This window comes from Nerophis lumbriciformis, linkage group LG03 (assembly GCF_033978685.3).
Source record: "Nerophis lumbriciformis linkage group LG03, RoL_Nlum_v2.1, whole genome shotgun sequence".
Classification (NCBI taxonomy): Eukaryota; Metazoa; Chordata; class Actinopteri; order Syngnathiformes; family Syngnathidae; genus Nerophis; species Nerophis lumbriciformis.
In genome coordinates, this window is record NC_084550.2 from 33,455,014 (window position 1) to 33,477,930 (window position 22,917).

The 22,917-nt window shown below is 42.7% G+C and overlaps 1 protein-coding gene across 1 annotated transcript in view; it reads left to right on the forward strand.

Moving 5' to 3' along the window:
- The first annotated feature begins 18,432 nt into the window (after positions 1 to 18,432).
- The window catches only part of slc2a1b (solute carrier family 2 member 1b), an 89,385-nt gene continuing 84,900 nt past the window's right edge, over positions 18,433 to 22,917 (forward strand). The window contains exon 1 of the mRNA XM_061937641.1: positions 18,433 to 18,810. Coding sequence (XP_061793625.1) covers positions 18,796 to 18,810 — 15 coding nt within the window. The 5' untranslated portion in view covers positions 18,433 to 18,795. The remainder of the gene's footprint in view (positions 18,811 to 22,917) is intronic.

Consider the following 22,917-nt stretch of genomic DNA (forward strand, 5'->3'; position numbering starts at 1 on the left):
TAATTATTATTTGCAAAAATAAAATGTCTTTCTTAGTTGGAACATGAAATATCTTGTCTTTGCAGTCTATTCAAATGAATATAAGTTGAAAAGGATTTGCAAATCATTGTATTCTCTTTTTATCTACGAATTACACAACGTGCCAACTCCACTGGTTTTGGGTTTTGTAGAAATGTCCAGAAAATAAAACATAACATAAGCTAGCGGGTGTTGTTGTTACATTTATATTTTGTTTGAACAGTGTGACTTTGAGCAGGTTGCAAACAGCCCCTTTAATTAAAGAAAACAATTACTGACGTGGGTCGGCGAAGTAACGACAGTTTTGTTTTATTTATTTTTCACTTCCTGCAGTTGTAACGTCCAGGTGTCCAAACACCCAAACCCCCCCCAAGTCATTGTTTTTCCAATGTTTCAAAAGCAGGAGATGACATGGGCAGCGAGCAGATTCTTAGATTCACACCCAAAAACCCTCCCTCTGCCTCCGCTGTGCAAACACGCTAATATTTCCCATTTGCTGCTCACAATTTTTTTTTTTAAATACACCCCAGCCAGACCCCTCCTAGCCGTCTACCCTAAACAAAGGGCAGTGCGTTGTTTTGGGTTGAAACATTTGTTTTGTCAAGCCTTTTGCTAACAAACATCTCAGATCACAGCTGAGAGAATGAATGGAGGGCATCTCACCAACTTTGAGAGAGATCATCAGATCACCATCAATGAGCCATTGTTGGAGTTCAAGTGGGGACAGGAAGACCATCACTCAGGTGGGTGGAGATCAGAACTTGCACCCCTTGAAATATGATGGGAATGTGAGGCTGCTAGACTTTTGACAAGAACAAGAAAGTTTGATCATATTACGCCTATACTGTATATACCTTTATATACATATATACATATATACAAACCCCGTTTCCATATGAGTTGGGAAATTGTGTTAGATGTAAATATAAACGGAATACATCCATTCATCCATTTTCTACCGCTTATTCCCTTTGGGGTCGCGGGGGGCGCTGGAGCCTATCTCAGCTACAATCGGGCGGAAGGCGGGGTACACCCTGGACAAGTCGCCACCTCATCGCAGGGCCAATACAATGATTTGCAAATCATTTTCAACCCATATTCAGTTGAATATGCTACAAAGACAACATATTTGATGTTCAAACTCATAAACTTTTTTTTTTTTTTGCAAATAATCATTAACTTTAGAATTTGATGCCAGCAACACGTGCCAAAGAAGTTGGGAAAGGTGGCAATAAATACTGATAAAGTTGAGGAATGCTCATCAAACACTTATTTGGAACATCCCACAGGTGAACAGGCAAATTGGGAACAGGTGGGTGCCATGATTGGGTATAAAAGTAGATTCCATGAAATGCTCAGTCATTCACAAACAAGGATGGGGCGAGGGTCACCACTTTGTCAACAAATGCGTGAGCAAATTGTTGAACAGTTTAAGAAAAACCTTTGTCAACCAGCTATTGCAAGGAATTTAGGGATTTCACCATCTACGGTCCGTAAAATCATCAAAGGGTTCAGAGAATCTGGAGAAATCACTGCACGTAAGCAGCTAAGCCCGTGACCTTCGATCCCTCAGGCTGTACTGCATCAACAAGCGACGTCAGTGTGTAAAGGATATCACCACATGGGCTCAGGAACACTTTACAAACCCACTGTCAGTAACTACAGTTGGTCGCTACATCTGTAAGTGCAAGTTAAAACTCTCCTATGCAAGGCGAAAACCGTTTATCAACAACACCCAGAAACGCCGTCGGCTTCGCTGGGCCTGAGCTCATCTAAGATGGACTGATACAAAGTGGAAAAGTGTTCTGTGGTCTGACGAGTCCGCATTTCAAATTGTTTTTGGACGTCGTGTCCTCCGGACCAAAGAGGAAAAGAACCATCCGGATTGTTATAGGCGCAAAGTGTAAAAGCCAGCATGTGTGATGGTATGGGGGTGTATTAGTGCCCAAGACATGGGTAACTTACACATCTGTGAAGGTGCCATTAATGCCGAAAGGTACATACAGGTTTTGGAGCAACATATGTTGCCATCCAAGCAACGTTACCATGGACGCCCCTGCTTATTTCAGCAAGACAATGCCAAGCCACGTGTTACATCAACATGGCTTCATAGTAAAAGAGTGCAGGTACTAAACTGGCCTGCCTGTAGTCCAGACCTGTCTCCCTTTGAAAAAGTGTGGCGCATTATGAAGCCTAAAATAGCACAACGGAGACCCCCGGACTGTTGAACAACTTAAGCTGTACATCAAGCAAGAATGGGAAAAAATTCCACCTGAGAAGCTTAAAAAATGTGTCTCCTCAGTTCCCAAACGTTTACTGAGTGTTGTTAAAAGGAAAGGCCATGTAACACAGTGGTAAACATGCCCTTTCCCAACTACTTTGGCACGTGTTGCAGCCATGAAATTCTAAGTTAGTTATTATTTGCAAAAAAAAAATAAAGTTCATGAGTTTGAACATCAAATATGTTGTCTTTATAGTGCATTCAATTAAATATGGGTTGAAAAGGATTTGCAAATCATTGTATTCCGTTTATATTTACATCTAACACAATTTCCCAACTCATATGGAAACGGGGTTTGTACATACATATATATATATATGTATATATATATATATATATATATATATATATATATATATATATATACCTATACTGGCTCACCTGCACTGGCTTCCTGTGCACTTAAGATGTGACTTTAAGGTTTACTACTTACATATAAAATACTACACGGTCTAGCTCCATCCTACCTTGCTGATTGTATTGTACCATATGTCCCAGCAATAAATCTGGGTTCAAAGAACTCCGACTTATTAGTGATTCCCAGAGCCAAAAAAAAGTCTGCGGGCTATAGAGCATTTTCTATCGGGGCTCCAGTACTCTGGAATGCCCTCCAGGTAGCAGTTAGAGATGCTACCTCAGTAGAAGCATTTAAGTCCCATCTTAAAACTCATTTGTATACGCCTTTAAATAGACCCCCTTTTAGACCAGTTGATCTGCCGTTTCTTTTCTGCTCTACCCCCCTCTCCTTCGTGGAGAGGGGGGGCACAGATTCGGTGACCACAGATGAGGTGCGAGCTGTCCAGAGTCGGGATCCAGGATGGACCACTCATCTGTGCATCAGTTGGGGACGTCTCTGCGCTGCTGACCTGTCTCAACTCAAGATGATCTTGAGTGGTCTAACGTTAGCTATCATTCAAAGTATAGCCTATTGTAACAACAACATTGCAATTGCATGAACTATATAAATTGTTTCTTCGTCTCCACCCAATGACCTATTATGACTCCTCACAAGGGTTTCTTGTACTATGTCAATGTCTAAACCCTCTACTTGTATTTGTGTTGGACTATTTGTCTCATTTTGTTTCTGTTTTACTTCCAATGAAAGATAATCTGTTTATATCAAACCATTCTTTTGGTTTGTTAATTTTTTTTTTCCTCGAGCATTTTTCTTACTTCCTGTGTGGTTTCCCCTGATCAGAATGCAGTCGTGTCATCTGCAAATGCACTGCTCAAAAAAATTAAAGGAACACTTTGAAAACACATCAGATTACAATGGTGACATTTTTTTTCGGATATCTATACTGATATGTGAGGGTTGGACTCCGCCAAGGCTGCCCTTTGTCACCGATTCTGTTCATAACCTTTATGGACAGAATTTCTAGGCACAGTCAAGGCGTTGAGGGTATCTGGTTTGGTGGCTGCAGGATTAGGTCTCTGCTTTTTGCAGATGATGTGGTCCTGATGGCTTCATCTGGCCAGGATCTTCAGCTCTCACTGGATCGGTTTGCAGCCGAGTGTGAAGCGACTGGGATGAGAATCAGCACCTCCAAGTCCGAGTCCATGGTTCTCGCCTGGAAAAGGGTGGAGTGCCATCTCCGGGTTGGGGAGGAGACCCTGCCCCAAGTGGAGGAGTTCAAGTACCTCGGAGTCTTGTTCACGAGTGAGGGAAGAGTGGATGGTGAGATCGACAGGCGGATCGGTGCGGCGTCTTCAGTAATGCGGACGCTGTATCGATCCGTTGTGGTGAAGAAGGAGCTGAGCCAGAAGGCAAAGCTCTCGATTTTTACCGGTCGATCTACGTTCCCATCCTCACCTATGGTCATGAGCTTTGGGTCATGACCGAAAGGACAAGATCACGGGTACAAGCGGCCCAAATGAGTTTCCTCCGCCGGGTGGCGGGTCTCTCCCTTAGAGATAGGGTGAGAAGCTCTGTCATCCGGGGGGAGCTCAAAGTAAAGCCGCTGCTCCTCCGCATCGAGAGGAGCCAGATGAGGTGGTTCGGGCATCTGGTGAGGATGCCACCCGAACGCCTCCCTCGGGAGGTGTTTCGGGCACGTCCGACCGGTAGGAGGCCACGGGGAAGACCCAGGACACGTTGGGAAGACTATGTCTCCCGGCTGGCCTGGGAACGCCTCGGGATCCCCCGGGAGGAGCTGGACGAAGTGGCTGGGGAGAGGGAAGTCTGGGCTTCCCTGCTTATGCTGCTACCCCCGCGACCCGACCTCGGATAAGCGGAAGAAAATGGATAGATAGATGGATGGATACTGATATGGACAGTTTAATGTCACAGGAACAAAAGGATGCCACATCTTTTGATGGAAATAAAAGTTTTCAGCCTACAGAGGGCTCAGTATATAGACACCCCAAAAATCAAAGTGAAAAAATTATGTGGCAGGCTCGTCCATTTTGCTAAATTCAATTTCTGCAACTCAAAATTATTTTCAATATCTTGTGTGGCCCCCATGTGCTTCTATGCATGCTTGACAACGTGGCGGCGTGCTCCTAATGAGACCACGAATGGTGTCTTGTGGGATGTCCTCCCAGATCTGTCTAAGGGCATCAGTGAGCTCTTGTAATGTCTGAGGAGCAACCTGATGGACCCAAACATTATGTCCCAGAGGTGTTCTATCGGGTTTAGATCAGGTGATGGTGAGGGCCATTCAATTGTGTCAATTCCTTCATCCTCCAGATACTGTCTGCATACTCTTGCCACATGAGGCCGGGCATTGTCGTGGACCAGGAAGAACCCAGGACCTACTGCACTAGCGTAGGGTCTGACCATGGGTGCAAGGATTTCATCCCGATACCTAATGGCAGTCAGACTGCCGTTCTCTAGCCTGTAGAGGTCTGTTGGTCCCTCCATGGAAATGCCTCCCCAGACCATCACTGACCCACCACCGAACGGGTCATGCTGAATGATGTTGCAGGCAGCATAGCGCTCTCCTTGGCTTCTCCAGACCCTTTCACGTCTATCACAGGTGCTCAGGGCAAACCTGCTCTCATCTGTGAAAAGCACAGGGCGCCAGTGGCGGACTTGCCAATTCTGGTGTTCTATGGCAAATGCTAATGGAGCTCCACGGTTCTGAGCAGTGAGCACAGGACACACTACAGGACGTCGTGCCCCGAGGCCATCCTCGTGAAGTCTGTTTCTGACTGTTTGGGCAGAGACATTCACACAAGTAGCCTGCTGGAGGTCATTCTGTAGGGCTCGGGCAGTGCTCAACCTGTTCCTCCTTGCACAAAGCAGCAGATATCGGTCCTGCTGATGGGATGAGGACCGTCTACGGCCCTGTGCAGCTCTCCTAGAGTAACTGCCTGTCTCCGGGAATCTCTTCCATGCTCTGGAGATTGTCCTGGGAGACACATCAAATCTTCTTGCAACAGCACGCATGGATGTGCCATCCTGGAGGAGTAGGACAATCTGCGCAACTTCAGGAGGGTTAAGAAATGGCCTCATGCTCCCAGTCGTGATAATGACTCTAGCTAAAGCCAACACTTGTGGAAAAACAGTTAAAAAAGATCAAGAGGGAGGAACTTGAAATGGCCTCCACCTGCAAAACCAGTCCTGTTTTGGGGGACACCTCGTTGTTGCCCCTCTAGTGCACCTGTTGTTAATTCCATCAACACCAATGCAGCTGAAACTGATTAACAACTCCCTCTGCCACGTACCTGACCAAAACCTTATCAGAAAAGTGCAATTGAATTCATGCCATACCCTGATAAAAAACTGTTCCTTTAATTTTTTTGAGCAGGTATTATTGGCTTGAGGTCTCTTGTGTTTTTACAGATGTTGCAAATGTATAGATTGAACAGTTTTGGACCCAGAACTGACCCCGTATAGTAACCAAGAGAGTATTGATGAATACCACTATCAATAAGAAATATCGATGTTTGGTGTTGTATCGATAAAATGTAAACTATATACACCCCAGAACTGACCCCTGGGGTACAACACAGGGATATTTAAGCACTCTAATGGAGTGGTTCTTAAAGGCCTACTGAAATGCGATTTTCTTATTTAAACGGGGATAGCAGGTCCATTCTATGTGTCATACTTGATCATTTCGCGATATTGCCATATTTTTGCTGAAAGGATTTAGTAGAGAACATCGACGATAAAGTTCACAACTTTTGGTCGCTGATAAAAAAGCCTTGCCTGTACCGGAAGTAGCAGACGAGTAGCGTGACGTCACAGGTTGTGGAGCTCCTCACATCTGCACATTGTTTACAATCATGGCCACCAGCAGCGAGAGCGATTCGGACCGAGAAAGCGACGATTTCCCCATTAATTTGAGCGAGGATGAAAGATTTGTGGATGAGGAAAGTGAGAGTGAAGGACTAGAGGGCAGTGGGAGCGATTCAGATAGGGAAGATGCTGTGAGAGGTGGGTGGGACCTGATATTCAGCTGGGAATGACTAAAACAGTAAATAAACACAATACATATATATACTCTATTAGCCACAACACAACCAGGCTTATATTTAATATGCCACAAATTAATCCCGCATAACAAACACCTCCCCCCTCCCGTCCATATAACCCGCCAATACAACTCAAACACCTGCACAACACACTCAATCTCACAGCCCAAAGTACCGTTCACCTCCCCAAAGTTCATACAGCACATATATTTCCCCAAAGTCCCCAAAGTTACGTACGTGTCATGCACATAGCGGCACGCACGTACGGGCAAGCGATCAAATGTTTGGAAGCGTACTCACGGTACCGCGTCTGCGCATCCAACTCAAAATCCTCCTGGTAAGAGTCTCTGTTGTCCCAGTTCTCCACAGGCCAATGGTAAAGCTTGACTGTCATCTTTTGGGAATGTAAACAATGAAACACCGGCTGTGTTATCCGGCACAACAGTCAGGGGGTGCATTCTACGGCGGGGGTGCGTTATCCAGCACAACACCTGCCGCAATACACCGCTTCCCACCTACAGCTTTCTTCTTTGCTGTCTCCATTGTTCATTGAACAAATTGCAAAAGATTCACCAACACAGATGTCAAGAATACTGTGGAATTTTGCGATGAAAACAGACGACTTAATAGCTGGCCACCGTGCTGTCCCAAAATGTCCGCTACAATCCGTGACGTCATCATACCGAGACGTTTTCAGCAGGATATTTCGCAAGAAATTTAAAATTGCACTTTAGTAAGCTAACTCGACCGTATTGGCATGTGTTGCAATGTTAAGATTTCATCATTGATATATAAACTATCAGACTGCGTGGTCGGTAGTAGTGGCTTTCAGTAGGCCTTTAACCTGGGTTCGATGGAACCCTAGGGGTTCGGTGAGTCGGGCTCAGGGGTTCGGCGGAGGTCAAAACACACCCGACTCATCGTGTAAATAAAAACTTCTCCCTATCGGCGTATTACGGATACGGCAACAGCAGAAGTCAGACTGATTTGCAGGTGTGTAATTTGTTGTGAGTTTATGCACTGTGTTGGTTTTGTTCTTTGAACAAGGTGATGTTCTACTACTCAGTGGCCTAGTGGTTAGAGTGTCCGCCCTGAGATCGGTAGGTTGTGAGTTCAAATCCCGGCCGAGTCATACCAAAGACTATAAAAATGGGACCCATTACCTCCCTGCTTGGCACTCAGCATCAAGGGTTGGAATTGGGGGTTAAATCACCAAAAATGATTCCCGGGCGCTGCCACCGCTGCTGCCCACTGCTCCCCTCACCTCCCAGGGGGTGATCAAGGGTGATGGGTCAAATGCAGAGAATAATCTCGCCACACCTAGTGTGTGCGTGTGACAATCATTGGTACTTTAACTTTAACTTTAACTTTATGTTCATGCACGTTTCATTTTGTGCACCGGTAAAAAAACATGGTAACACTTTAGTATGGGGAACATATTCACCACTAATTAGTTGCTTATTAACATGCAAATTAGTAACATATTGGCTCTTAACTAGTCATTATTAAGTACTTATTAATGCCTTATTCGGCATGGCCTTATTATAACCCTACCCCTGGCCCAAAGCCTCTAACCCTAACCAAATAACTCTAAATTAAGTCTTTGTTACTTAGAATATGTTCCCCATACTAAAGTGTTACCAAAAACATACAATTTTGTCTTGAATTTGAAAAAAAACATTTTATTTTTCACTAAAGAAGGGTTCGGTGAATGCGCATATGAAACTGGTGGGGTTCGGTACCTCCAACAAGGTTAAGAACCACTGCTCTAATGTGTTGTTTGCCACGTAACACACACACACACACACACACACACACACACACACACATGTTATTATTTGGAATGGGGACCAAGTTTTTGATCATGACTTGTGGGGACCACCCTTTCTACAGGTTGTGGAGGCATAAAAAATAAAATGGTGTAAAATGTCCACTACCCACTTAGCTCATACACGTCTTTAAATCTCTGGATTGATGAAGTAATGTGCTGATCATTCTTACTGGGGACCCTGGGGAAAAAGAGTTACCGTATCTTTCGGAATATAAGTCGCACCTGCCGAAAATGCATAATAAAGAAGGAAAAAAACATATATAAGTCGCAATGGAGCCCGGCCAAACTATGAAAAAAAACTGCGACTTATAGTCCGAAAAATACGGTAATATGGTTCATGGGGACCAAATTTAAATAATTTTGCATAATTCACACACATTTGTACGTGACTACTGAGGACCATTAAAAAAAAAAAAAGTTCAAATTAAATATGACCCATAACAACAAATGTCAACAAATGTCTCACACTCAAACTAACCAGTAAACATGTTTTATTGGCCAAAGCTTAAATATTACTTATACATCCAGGAGATGGCAAAAAGCCGCTGCCTGACCAGGGCTCAGAAAATCTGCAAAGACTCCTACCACCCCCACCAAGGACTGTTTTCACTGCTGGACTCTAGAAAGAGGTTCCCCAGCCTCCGAAGCAGAACCTCCAGGTTCTGTAACAGCTTCTTCCCTCAGGCCGTAAGGCTCTTGAACGCATCATAATTAAATTATCCCCTCAACTCCCCCCAAAAAGGATTAACTCGCTGGAATAAAAAAGACAATATAACATACATCCATAAACGTGGACGCATGTGAAAAATATATTTATCTGTACAGTAATCTATTTATTTATTTATATATATTTATTTATTTATATATGCACCTTATTGCTTTTTTATCCTGCACTACCATGAGCTTATGTAACGAAATTTCGTTCTTATCTGTGCTGTAAAGTTCCAATTTGAATGACAATAAAAAGGAAGTCTAAGTCTAAGTCTAAGTCTAAGTACAAGAATGGATCTGACTATCATTTAAAAAGGTTTCCCTTTAGGGGACCTGTTTTTTTGTCCCCATACCGTCTGAGGTCCCCTAAAGGTGACTGTGTAAACAGAGCGATGTCCCCATTAAGTAAGCATTGCCAGAACACACACACACACACACACACACACACACACACACACACACACACACACACACACACACACACACACACAAACACACACACACACACACACACACACACACACACACAAACACACACACACACACTGGTTTCAGTTGGGCATGCAGCAATGTAAAAAAAAATTATATCACTGTTATTGTGATCAAAAATTATCTGAGTTATGGTTGTTATTATTGCCATATTGTTGAATGTGCTCAAAAAGTACTTACACACACACACTGAAATATTTTGACCAAGTTATTTTTTTTAAATAACTAAACTAGACACTCTGTTTACATGTTTTATGTTTCTTATTCTTCACTGACAGTGTTTTAGTGGTAGTATTTCATCTGTTTTAATGACTAAGCGTTTATTGTTTTAAATATGGTTTTCTACTAGGATTGTACGGTCTACCAGTACTAGTATAGTAACGTGGTACTAATGAATCAAAAACGGTACCATACTCTGTTTGAAAAGTACCGGTTCCCAATTTTTTAAATTTTTTAACGGTCATGACCGCGCTGCCATGTCGTGACTTTGCTGGTTTTACGAGCAGAGGAGCATGTTGGGCAGCGCACACACACAGAGTACTTACAAGCAGACACAGTGTGTAGACAGAAAAGGGAGAACGGACGCATTCTGGCGTAAAAAGTAAAGATAAGGGTGAAGTTATAACACTGAAACACCCTCAGGAAGAGGTGCTTTAAGACATGGCTTCTAAATCACTAATCCTCGCCTCCATGGCAACGAATAAAGTGAGTTTCTTACAAGTAGCATTATCACTGGAGGACGAGGAATAGCTAAACATGCTTCACTACACACCGTAGGAGGATACAATAGCTCACCGGCGTCACCGCTACCAAAAGCTATCTATCGTGAATGTAAACAAACGCCATGGGTGGATCTACACCTGACATCCACTGTAATGATACCAAGTACATGAGCATATATACTACTATGACTACATCAATATTTTTTATCGTCACAAAATCTTTTTTTTAAATTCATATTATGTTTATAAACTCAGGAAATATGTCCCTGGACACATGAGGACTTTGAATATGACCAATGTATGATCCTGTAACTACTTGGTATCGGATCGATACCCAAATGTGTGGTATCATCCAAAACTAATGTAAAGTATCAAACAAGGGAAGAATAAGTGATTATTACATTTTAACAGAAGTGTAGATAGAAAATGTTAAAACAGAAAATAATGTTTTATGTAGAGCTTCAGTCGTTCAACAGTCCGGGGTCTTCGCTGTCGTATTTTACGCTTCATAATGCATTTTCGATGGGAGACAGGTCTGGACTGCAGACGGACCAGGAAAGTACCCGCACTCATTTTTTACGAAGCCACGCTGTTGCAACACGTGCTGAATGTAGCTTGGCATTATCTTGCTGAAATAAGCAGGGGCGTCCATGAAAAAGACGGCGCTTAGATGGCAGCATATGTTGTTCCAAAACCTGTATGTACCTTTCAGCATTAATGGTGCCTTCACATATGTGTAAGTTACCCATGCTTTGGGCACTAATACACCCCCATACCATCACACATGCTGCCTTTTCAACTTTGCCTCGATAACAGTCTGGATGGTTCGCTTCCCCTTTGGTCTGGATGACACGATGTCGAATATTTCCAAAAACAATTAGAAATGTGGACTCGTCAGACCACAGAACACTTTTCCACTTTGCATGAGTCCATCTTAGATGATCTCGGGCTCAGAGAAGCCGGCGGCATTTCTGGATGTTGTTGATAAATGGCTTTCGCTTTGCATAGTAGAGCTTTAACTTGCACTTACAGATGTAGAGACCAACTGTATTTAGTGACAGTGGTTTTCTGAAGTGTTCCTGAGCCCATGTGGTGATATCCTTTAGAGATTGATGTCGGTTTTTGATACAGTGCCGTCTGAGGGATCGAAGGTCACGGTCAGTCAATGTTGGTTTCCGGCCATGCCGCTTACGTGGAGTGATTTCTCCAGATTCTCTGAACCTTTTGATGATATTATGGACCGTTGATGTTGAAATCGCCAAATTTCTTGCAATTGCACTTTGAGAAACGTTGTTCTTAAACTGTTTGACTATTTGCTCACACAGTTGTGGACAAAGGGGTGTACCTCGCCCCATCCTTTCTTGTGAAAGACTGAGCATTTTTTGGGAAGCTGTTTTTATACCCAATCATGGCACCCACCTGTTCCCAATTAGCCTGCACACCTGTGGGATGTTCCAAATAAGTGTTTGATGAGCATTCCTCAACTTTATCAGTATTTATTGCCACCTTTCACAACTTCTTTGTCACGTGTTGCTGGCATCAAATTATAAAGTTAATGATTATTTGCAAAAAAAAAATGTTTATCAGTTTGAACATCAAATATGTTGTCTTTGTAGCATATTCAAATGAATATGGGTTGAAAATGATTTGCAAATCATTGTATTCCGTTTATATTTACATCTAACACAATTTCCCAACTCATATGGAAACGGGGTTTGTATATACACCCCTACTTATATCGTAATACTAGCGTGTGTTTCCCACCGAGGCCTTCAGTGATGTCCGACTTCAATGATTATCTCTCAAAATACCATCATTGATGTCACCACATGACCATTGCTGGAGAAATACTATACAGAAACACATTTACGCACTACTGGTTATTGAACCACCTCAACAGTGTACAAAACGGGTTATTTTCGGGCGCATTAAAAAAATCAATTAATCAATTAAAACACATCTGGTACTGTCAAAATTAAAATTGCAAAAAATATATTAAACGCGAAAAAATAAAGAAATACAATTATTGAACTCACCATTTGTAGAACCCATTCGACGCCGTATAGGCCAGTGGTACCGCTTGTAGTCGCTTGATTCGAGGGGAAGTGGCGGGCATTTCCTTATTTCATCGCCGGAACAGCTGAGCGAGCTGGCGGGGTTGGCCGACATCGTCTCACCAGATGTAGTTTCTCTTTAAATATACTTCTTGAAAATGGCCTTGCAAATATACTGTATATCTGCCACCTAATCAACGTTTTGTTTTCCTTCTTTGTGGGTTAAAAAAGCGAGTTTCTGTAATTTATCTGCTAGCCCGGTATGGCTACAGAGCAACACTTCATCACAAGTTGTTGAGAGTAGCCTATCTAGGTAGTCTGATGTTAACGAGATTGTGATTGGATACACAATCACGAGATTGTGATTGGATACTCGCTTCTCACTCCAAAGTCAGTAAATTTACTGACTTTGGAGTGACAAGCGAGTATCCAATCACAATCTCGTTAACATCAGACTACCTAGATAAGCTACTCTCAACAACTTGTGATGAAATGTTGCTCTCATTAGATACTCGCTTGTCACTCCAAAGTCAGTAAATTGGATACTGACTTTGGAGTGACAAGTGAGTATCCAATCACAGTCTCGTTAACATCAGACTACCTAGATAGGCTACTCTCAACAACTTGTGATCTGATTGGCTATCGCAACTGTCTATCAACTGTATGTGTTCTCAAATTCATCCGCTAATCTGCATAGGCCCACCGCGGCTCAAACCGGTGAGTATCCAATCACAGGACGCGTACATGTCACGTTCAACGTGAGGCCAGCTAGAAGGCCTTACTGACAACAATTTGTGATCTGATTGGCTATCGCAATCATCTATCAACCGTATGTGCCCGTTCACTTACAGTGCACAGACATTGCTGATTCTGAAGGTCACGGGCAGATTTCGTACAGCATAGCAACATAAGCTATCTGAATTCTGATTGGATACAAACTCTAACCTAAAACCAACAGGACTGGAAGAATAATAATATGCAATGAATACTTTTATTTCCCTCTTGTTTTCATGTGGTTTTTTTGCCTTTTGGTTGGGGACCCTTTGGGACTGTGTGACAAGGGGTCGTACTTTCCTGACTTCTGCGGTGCTTTTTTGTGAACTTCTGGATCTGCCTCCCGGGAGCCTTCTGGCCATGGAGACCAGCTGCTGGGTCTCTGCCACACCAGAGTCCGTTCGGAGAGACTGGAGGAGATGCGGATGAAGAGACAGGGCTGTGGAACTAGACCTGAGCGCCGGGACGGACAAGCTTCACAGTGTCTTGGCTGAATGAGCAGGTATTGGACACCTCGGTTTTCTTGGATGTATCCTCGCTCATCCATGTGGACTGGACACTGGCCGAGAGTTGGTGGGCGGCCGAGGGTGGAGTCGGCTCTCTTGGTTGCTTTGTTGGGTCTGCTCCTGTCCACCACAGTGTATATGTTTTTGTTGTTGTTGTTGTTTTACTTTTGTGGCTGTGTGTGGAAGTGGCTGGTTGCACCAGCTCTGCTCTTTTAATGTCTTTAATGTCCTTTGTGTTCTTTGATGTTTCCCTCTTACACAAATGCTTATGTGTGCTATGGCTATGAGTTTTTTCCCCCTTGGCCTCAGTCTGGACCCCCTCTTCAGGGGTCCAGGCTTAGGCTATGTCTACACTAATCCGGATAACTCCTTAAACAAATATTTATTTAGCCTAAGCCCCGTTTCAGCCACACTAAACTATCGTTTAAGGTCCCCCTCCTCTGACAATTTTTTACACGGGTAAGTGCGGCGTGTATTTCTTGAATCTCCGGCTCTTAGCTTTGTATGGACTCATTGATCGTTTACAATCTGAGTTCGGAGAAGAAGTGACGCCAGAAAGACCGCGCCCCACACAGGAAGTGACGTCAGAAAGAACGCGCCACAGCACCTTCATAATAAAGCGGTTTCCTAACTCGGAGCTAACCACTGGAAATATGAAGGCGAGTCATCCAGACATGTTAGTGTTTCTCCTTCTTCTACATGTACAAACGCTTGTGGAAATCACACATGAATACCTTAAGAGAAAGCGATCGCCATACTTGCCAACCCTCACGATTTTCCCGGGAGACTCCCGAATTTCAGTGCCCCTCCCGAAAATCTCCCGGGACAACCATTCTCCCGAATTTCTCCCGATTTCCACCCGGACAACAAAATTGGGGGCGTGCCTTAAAGGCACTGCCTTCAGCGTCCTCTACAACCTGTCGTCACGTCCGCTTTTCCTCCATACAAACAGCGTGCCGGCCCAGTCACATAATATATGCAGCTTTTACACACACATAAGTGAATGCAAGGCTACTTGATCAACAGCCATACAGGTCACACTGAGGGTGGCCGTATAAACAACTTTAACACTGTTACAAATATGCGCCACACTGTGAACCCACACCAAACAAGAATGACAAACACATTTCGGGAGAACATCCGCACCGTAACACAACATAACAAATACCCAGAACCCCTTGCAGCACAAACTCTTTCGGGACGCTACAATATACACCCCAGCTACCACCAAACACCGCCCCCCCCCCATCTTCCGAATTCGGAGGTCTCAAGGTTGGCAAGTATGGCGATTGCAGCTATTTGGGATACAACACTTCTCAGACGGCAAGAGAACTTTCCAATGTCCAGGTCAGCTGTGATTCTACTTACCGAAAAACTTAGGCCATTTGTCGAAGGAGAGTCAACGAGAATGCGGGCTCCCGTGGATGTGATAAATAAAGGTAGCGTGTGCTTTGTATTACCTGGCCATGGAGGGAAGACTTCAGAAAACAGCGAATGATTTTTGACTGGCAAAGCAGACTCAGGTGTGATTCACTACAATAGGGCCCCACAGCACACTGGATTCCAGTTAATTGAAATACCACAACACTGGATATTGTTCAGATAAGTTACATTTAAGAACTTGCACACAAAGCAACACTGGAGGTGACTATGGCGTGCGCATTTTCCATTTGGTCTTAAACGGTGGCATTATTGTGTATGGACTCGGAAAAGGTTAGGTGGGATTTACCCTGGATAACTTTATCCGGTTTAGTGTAAACAAGGCCTTAGACCATGGGTGTCAAGCTCTGGCCCGCAGGCCAAATTTGGCCCGCCGTGTAATTTCACTTGGCCCTTGAGGCGATATCAAATTAACACTAAAGCTGGCCCGCCGATCCTCCCGGGAGTCTTCCAAACGCCAGCCAGCCAGCCAGCCCAACGAGTGCTGGCCCAGTCACATAACATGTGCGGCTTCTACACGCACACACATTAGAATGCAACGCATACTTCATCATCAGCGATACAGGTTACACTGAGGGTAGCCGAATAAAAAACTTTTAACACTGTTAGAAATACACGCCACACTGTGAATCCACACCAAACCAGAACCCTTTGCAGCACTAACTCTTCTGGGATGCTACAAGGTGTGGGGGGGGTTTGGTTTGGTAGCAGCGGTGTATTTTGTAGCGTCCCGGAAGAGTTAGTGCTGCAAAGGATTCTGGGTATTTGTTCTGTTGTGTTTGTTGTGTTACGGTGCGGATGTTCTCCCGAAATGTGTTTGTCATTCTTGTTTGGTGTGGATTCACAATGTGGCGTATATTTCTAACAGTGTTAAAGTTTTTTATACTGGCACCTTCAGTGTGACCTGCATCGCTGTTGATGAAGTATGCGTTGCATTCGCTCGTGTGTGCGTACAGAAGCCGCACATTTCTTGTGACTGGGTCTGAACGATGTTAGAATGGATGAAAAGCGGACGTGACGATAGCTCGTAGAGTACATTAAAGGTTAATTTGTTAAACCTTGGCCCGCGGCTTTGTTCAGTTTAAAATTTTGGCCCACTCTGTATTTGAGTTTGACACCCCTGCCTTAGACTGCATTTTTTTCTCTCACCCCCCTCCCCAGCGTTGACCTGTTTCTCACCTTTTTTTGTAAGGAGCGCCGGAAGTTGGCAGACCCGTCAGCGATCATGTTCTGTCTCCCTGTAATGTTTGTCTGCTCTTGAATGGGATTGTGTGATCCTGTTCTGTCTCCCTGTAATGTTTGTCTGATCTTGAATGGGATTGTGTGATCCTGTTCTTAGGGACGGCGTGGCGCAGTGAGAGAGTGGCCGTGCGCAACCCGAGGGTCCCTGGTTCAATCCCCACCTAGTACCAACCTCGTCATGTCCGTTGTGTCCTGAGCAAGACACTTCACCCTTGCTCCTGATGGGTGCTGGTTAGCGCCTTGCATGGCAGCTCCCTCCATCAGTGTGTGAATGTGTGTGTGAATGGGTAAATGTGGAAGTAGTGTCAAAGCGCTTTGAGTACCTTGAAGGTAGAAAAGCGCTATACAAGTACAACCCATTTATCATTTATTTATTTCTGTCTCCTGTAATGTTTGTCTGCTCTTGAATGGGATTGTGCTGAAAATCTCGATTTCCCCTCGGGGATTATTAAAGTATTTCTGAGTCTGATAATCACTGGCCTAGTTAGTGGGCGGCCGAGAGTGGAGTCGGCTCTCTTGGTTGCTTTGTTGGGTCTGCTCCTGTCTCTGGCCATGCTCCCTCTACCCCAGCAGACGATGGTGTGGAACACCGCAGAGGCCACCACAGTGTGTATGTTTCTTTCACTTTTTATTCAATAGCTTGTATGTAGAAGTGGCTGGTTGCATCAGCTCTGCTCTTTTAATGTCTTTATTGTCCTTTGTGTTCTTTGATGTTTCCCTCTTACACACATGTAAGAGGGATGTGTGCTATGGCTATGAGTTGTTTTTTCCCTTGGCCTCAGTCTGGACCCCCTCTCCAGGGGCCCAGGCTTAGACCGATTTTTTTTCTCACCCCCCCATTGTTTACCTGTATCTCACCTTTTTTGTAAGGGACGCCGGAAGTTGGCAGACCCCTCAGCGATCCTGTTCTGACTTCCTGTAATGTTTGATCCCGTTCTGTCTCCCTGTAATGTTTGTCTGCTTTTGAATGGGATTGTGCTGAAAATCTCAATTTCCCCTCGGGGATTAATAAAGTATTTCTGATTCTGATAATCACTGGCCTAGTTAGTTGGCGGCCGAGAGTGGAGTCAGCTTTCTTGATTGCTTTGTTGGGTCTGCTCCTGTCTCTGGCAATGCTCCCTCCACCCCAGCAGTTTATTTTACTTTTTATTCATAGCATGTATGTAGAAGTGGCTGGTTGCATCAGCTCTGCTCTTTTAATGTCTTTAATGTCCTTTGTGTTCTTTGATGTTTCCCTCTTACACACGTGTAAGAGGGATGTGTGCTATGGCTATGAGTTGTTTTTTCCCTTGGCCTCAGTCTGGACCCCCTCTCCAGGGGCCCAGGCTTAGACCGATTTTTTTTCTCACCCCCCCATTGTTTACCTGTATCTCACCTTTTTTGTAAGGAGCGCCGGAAGTTGGCAGACGCGTCAGCGATCCTGTTCTGTCTCCCTGTAATGTTTGTCTGATCTTGAATGGGATTGTGCTGAAAATCTCAATTTCCCCTCGGGGATTAATAAAGTATTTCTGATTCTGATAATATGAATACTTTTAGATATTTTGGGAAAGTAAATTAAAAATTACTTTTATCTTTTGTTATGATCATTCTGGTTATGTTAGGCCGGCACACCACTGCGTAATACACTTTTCAGCCATGTTATATATTTGTGGGTAATTAAAAAGTGTAATTTTGACAGCTTTAAAGCAGAACAATAGCTTCCCTTAGAAGGGACTTTAGTCTCATTGCATGGCAAGAAAGTGAATCTTTCTGGCACATGAATAAATATTTTAGTTGTGCCCAGACAGAAAGGCTGCTGGGAGAAGTCGGAATAGTTTTCATCCCTCACTTTCTTGTCGCTTAGCTACAACAAGGCCTTCTCCTATTGGCTAAAAGGGAGGCTGTGTCTCCATTGGACACGCCCCCAAAGCTTTGCGTCATTGCATGACATATATGAACCTCGCCGGCCTCCTTCCACAGCGCCGACAAACTTTCTTTCCCTCAAGGAAGGAGGAAAGAGAAGCCAAACAAAGTCTGGATAGACTATTTTTTTTACTCACACACACCAAGTGGTGTTAGAAAGCGAAACGGAAAACGGAAAGACGCTTGAATTCTTTTACTTTAAAAAAAAACCAAAAACCGCCATTTGGATTCTTCGAGAAGAGAAAAACGTGACCACAAAAAGACGCTATTTTTTCTTGTTTCTTTTATTTTGAGACGTGACCAAGCAGCTTTGTGAGAAGAGGAAGTTCGCCCATCACTTAAAAACATTTTTTTTTTAAAAGAAAAGTAGAGACGAGCTAACAACAAAAGAAGACTTACCGTCATGGATTCTGGAAAGGTAAGCCCGTCAAACCTGTTCTTGTGCCGGTAGCTAAGTTGTCAGTGCCGGTTAAATTGTCGATTTATTTGCAGGGAGTAAAAGTGTATTGTTGTCAAATGAGGTCAGGGAGTGCGGGACGTTTTATTTACTTACCCATGATGCACCTCGACTCTTAATATTTTCGATTTGATCACCAATGTCGTCGTTTCTAAGTTGCACTTTCGAGCATTTAAAAAAAAAAATTGCAATTTATTTTTAAATGTCGTCATTTCTTAGCTGCACTTTCGATCATTTAAATAGCTATGTCTAATGTATTTCAATGTCGTCGTTTCGAAGCTGCACTTTCGAGCTTTTTAAAAATATATTTGCGATTTATTGCAATGTGGTCATTTCTTAGCCGCACTTTCGAGGGTTTGAAAATCTATTTTGTAATTTAATTCAATGTCGTCGTTTCTAAGCCGCACTTTCGAGCATCTATCTTAGAAAATGTCATGAATTTGTTTCTGTCATCATTAAAAACAGTGCAGTTGTATCTCATATATTAATTGTCAATTTTGATATTTATTACAACTGTAAAGTCTGTGTAATAGCATTGTAATTATTCCTAACTAAATGAAAAATGGGTTTTAGTACACAATTGCCTATGCATTTGATTATTATGTTTTGTTTATTGAGTTTCCATGGCAAATACACGCTACAGCAGAGAGCCATGAAAGCCAAATATTTTAAAATGTATTTCCGTGAGAGCCATATAATATTTTTTAACACCGAATATAACTAAATGCGTGCATTTTTAAGTAAGACCAACATTTTTAGAGCATAATAAGTCTCTTATTCTTTTTAATAACATTGTTATTCTGACGCTAACCAATAATAAATAAAATACTTCTTACCATTAATGCGACTTCTTGAACAGGTGCGGTAGAAAACGGATGGATGGATTAAAATGCATGAATTGCGGAATTATTCATTACTTATCCTGTTAAGCAGTGTCAGCTAAGATTTATCTGAGAGCCAGATGCAGTCATCAAAAGAGCCACATCTGGCTGGAGAGCCATAGGTTCCCTACCCCTGCGCTACAGGAATGCTATCAAATATTTTCCTTTTTCCCCACCAAAAACAAAACACCCGCAAAATATAACAAAAATAAAAAAATAAGGGAAAATAAATTAATAAAAATAGGTAAATACAAATACAATTTAAATAAATTAAATAAACCAAAATCACAAGTTGTTACATTTTTTTTTACACTCAAATTGATGGGTAAGTTGCTTTAAAATCATAAGTCTGGGTGACTAGTAGATCTTTAAGTATTTATTTTAACAAAAAATGTTTGGAATGTTTGTTGATGCTTTTTGCATGATCGGATTATATTGACGTTTAATAGACATACAATCGCATGCGGTACAAATGCATTTTTTTGTCTGCGACAAATGAAATAACAAACATGTTTAGTAAGAAAGGTGAAGGACTTCACTGTCGCACATAGTTTCCAGGCTTCTGTGGGCCACATAAACCGAACCAGATCTGGCCCCTTGTCCTTGAGTTTCAAACATAAGTTAACATTATCAAGGGATTGCGATGATACCTTTTGACCTATTAACCAGCCTTCAGAAAATAGTAATTATTCTGTCAAATTACTTTTGCACGTAGGCACAGTTTTCATCTTATTTGCATATGCGTATACAATAGGCCAACTTGAACTACTTTTAAACCAACATTGTGTAAAGCCTGCTGTGATAATTCAAAGTAATTGTTTAAATCAAACAAACACATGTTTTGTTTGTAAATCGTAAATAGATAGCAAGAGACGTGTGTTTGCTTAAATGGAATAGTACTGCAAGTACGTTCCCAAACGCCCTCAAAGGTCATGGTGAAGTTCTGTATTGCCAAAACAGTTGACATAAACATAGTTCGCATAGAAGCAGTGTAGCTCCGCCAATGCCCAACCATCCTAAGGTGAATTTCGGAGCAAATTCTACACAGCGGATCTCTTGCATGTGGTTGAATTTGGGGAAATTTTCAAATGTTGCAAGAGTCAAAACAAAACAAAATCCTCACTGCGTTGCGTAATGCAACTTCACAGACAACAATAAGAATATTTGCATGAACAACCCTTTGCGTTGTTGTCGTTCATTCAAATGATTCCTAACCATGCCTGCCTTTTATTCAAATGGCCCTAAGGCAGGGGTGTCACACTCATTTTTGCACAGGGGCTGCATGGAGAAAAACTGGTCAAATCATGACACAATAACTTTAAAAATAAAGACAACTTTAGATTGCTTTCCTTGTTTAAAAATAGACCAAGCAGATTCTGAAAATGTACTTTCTGAATAAATAATGTGATATTGCTCATCAGTCAAATAGGTGGAATTGGGTCTTAAAATGGTGTTAATTTTTAATCCATCAGAAGATGAAATGAAAAATAATATCCAATATCAAATTATAGCATGTTAATAATGTAATTTACTAATTTTCCTCGAAAGAAGTACTAACAACATGTGGTTTATTCTGTACTTTTGTAGCATCATCTATAACAAAACTTGTGAATTTGGACTCATTTCATTAATCATATATATAATTTTAGTATCTTTATGTGCCCCCAGAAAATGTGTCCCCAGTTATAGGTACAACACGAAAAGTGCAGATGATCAAAAGCATATATTTGGGTAGAAATGTGGTGTGATTACAAGAACATTTGAAATAGTATATGAATAAGAAGACATAATTAACCTTTTTGAGCAAAAAAAAAATAGAAATGTCACAGTTTACATGACGGACATCTTTGACAATCAAGACATGGCATATAGCAATCTGAAGTCATGCAGCAACACATATAAAGAATTGCTATTGTGACATCTAGTGGACACATTCAGAACATCAATTTCTTTCATTCAAAAATTTACAGCTCATTTTTATACTTAGCAAACTCATCTCGCGGGCCAAATAAAAGCTGTTTGCCGGCCTGATCCAGCCCGCGGAGCCGTACGTTTGACAACAATGTCCTCAGGGAAGGTATCAGCCGTCTATTATTGTTGTGAAACCAAACATGACTTTATCTGGCGTCTGATAACACTGTCTCTGACTTCAGTGTCGTCGTGTTGTCAGACACCAAATTCGGCGAGGCACCAAGGAGATCTTTTTGGACCGTGTTCAGGGGAGCAGTTTCTTTAGCCACTAACACGTTTCCTCTGCGTGAGTTTTCTATGCCGCCCCCCAGCAATCTTATCCTGTGGCTCCCCAGTGGGCGGTGCATATTGGGTGTAGGCGTGATGGGAGTCTCTCCTCCCAGTCTGCACACATTGATGCTGACATGACACATTGCCAGTGGGAGCGTGAGGCGAAACGAAGCGCTAGCACAAAGCTCAACAATGTCATCACTGCTTTGCAGTGATATATGGGGACGGCGTGGCGCAGTTGGGAGAGTGGCTGTGCCAGCAACCTGAGGGTTCCTGGTTCAATCCCCACCTTCTACCATCCTAGTCACGTCCGTTGTGTCCTTGAGCAAGACACTTCACCCTTGCTCCTGATGGGTGGTGGTTAGGGCCTTGCATGGCAGCTCCCGCCATCAGTGTGTGAATGTGTGTGTGAATGGGTGAATGTGGAAATAGTGTCAAAGCGCTTTGAGTTCCTTAAAAAAGGTAAAAAAGCGCCATACAAGTACAAACCCCGTTTCCATATGAGTTGGGAAATTGTGTTAGATGTCAATATAAACAGAATACAATGATTTGCAAATCATTTTCAACCCATATTCAGTTGAATATGCTACAAAGACAACATATTTGATGTTCAAACTGATTAACTTTTTTGTTTTGCAAATAATCATTAACTTTGGAATTTGATGCCAGCAACACGTGACAAAGAAGTTGTGAAAGGTGGCAATAAATACTGATAAAGTTGAGAAATGCTCATCAAACACTTATTTGGAACATCCCACATGTGTGCAGGCTAATTGGGAACAGGTGGGTGCCATGATTGGCTTTAAAAACAGCTTCCCAAAAAAATGCTCAGTCTTTCACAAGAAAGGATGGGGCGAGGTACACCCCTTTGTCCACAACTGCGTGAGCAAATAGTCAAACAGTTTAAGAACAACGTTTCTCAAAGTGCAATTGCAAGAAATTTAGG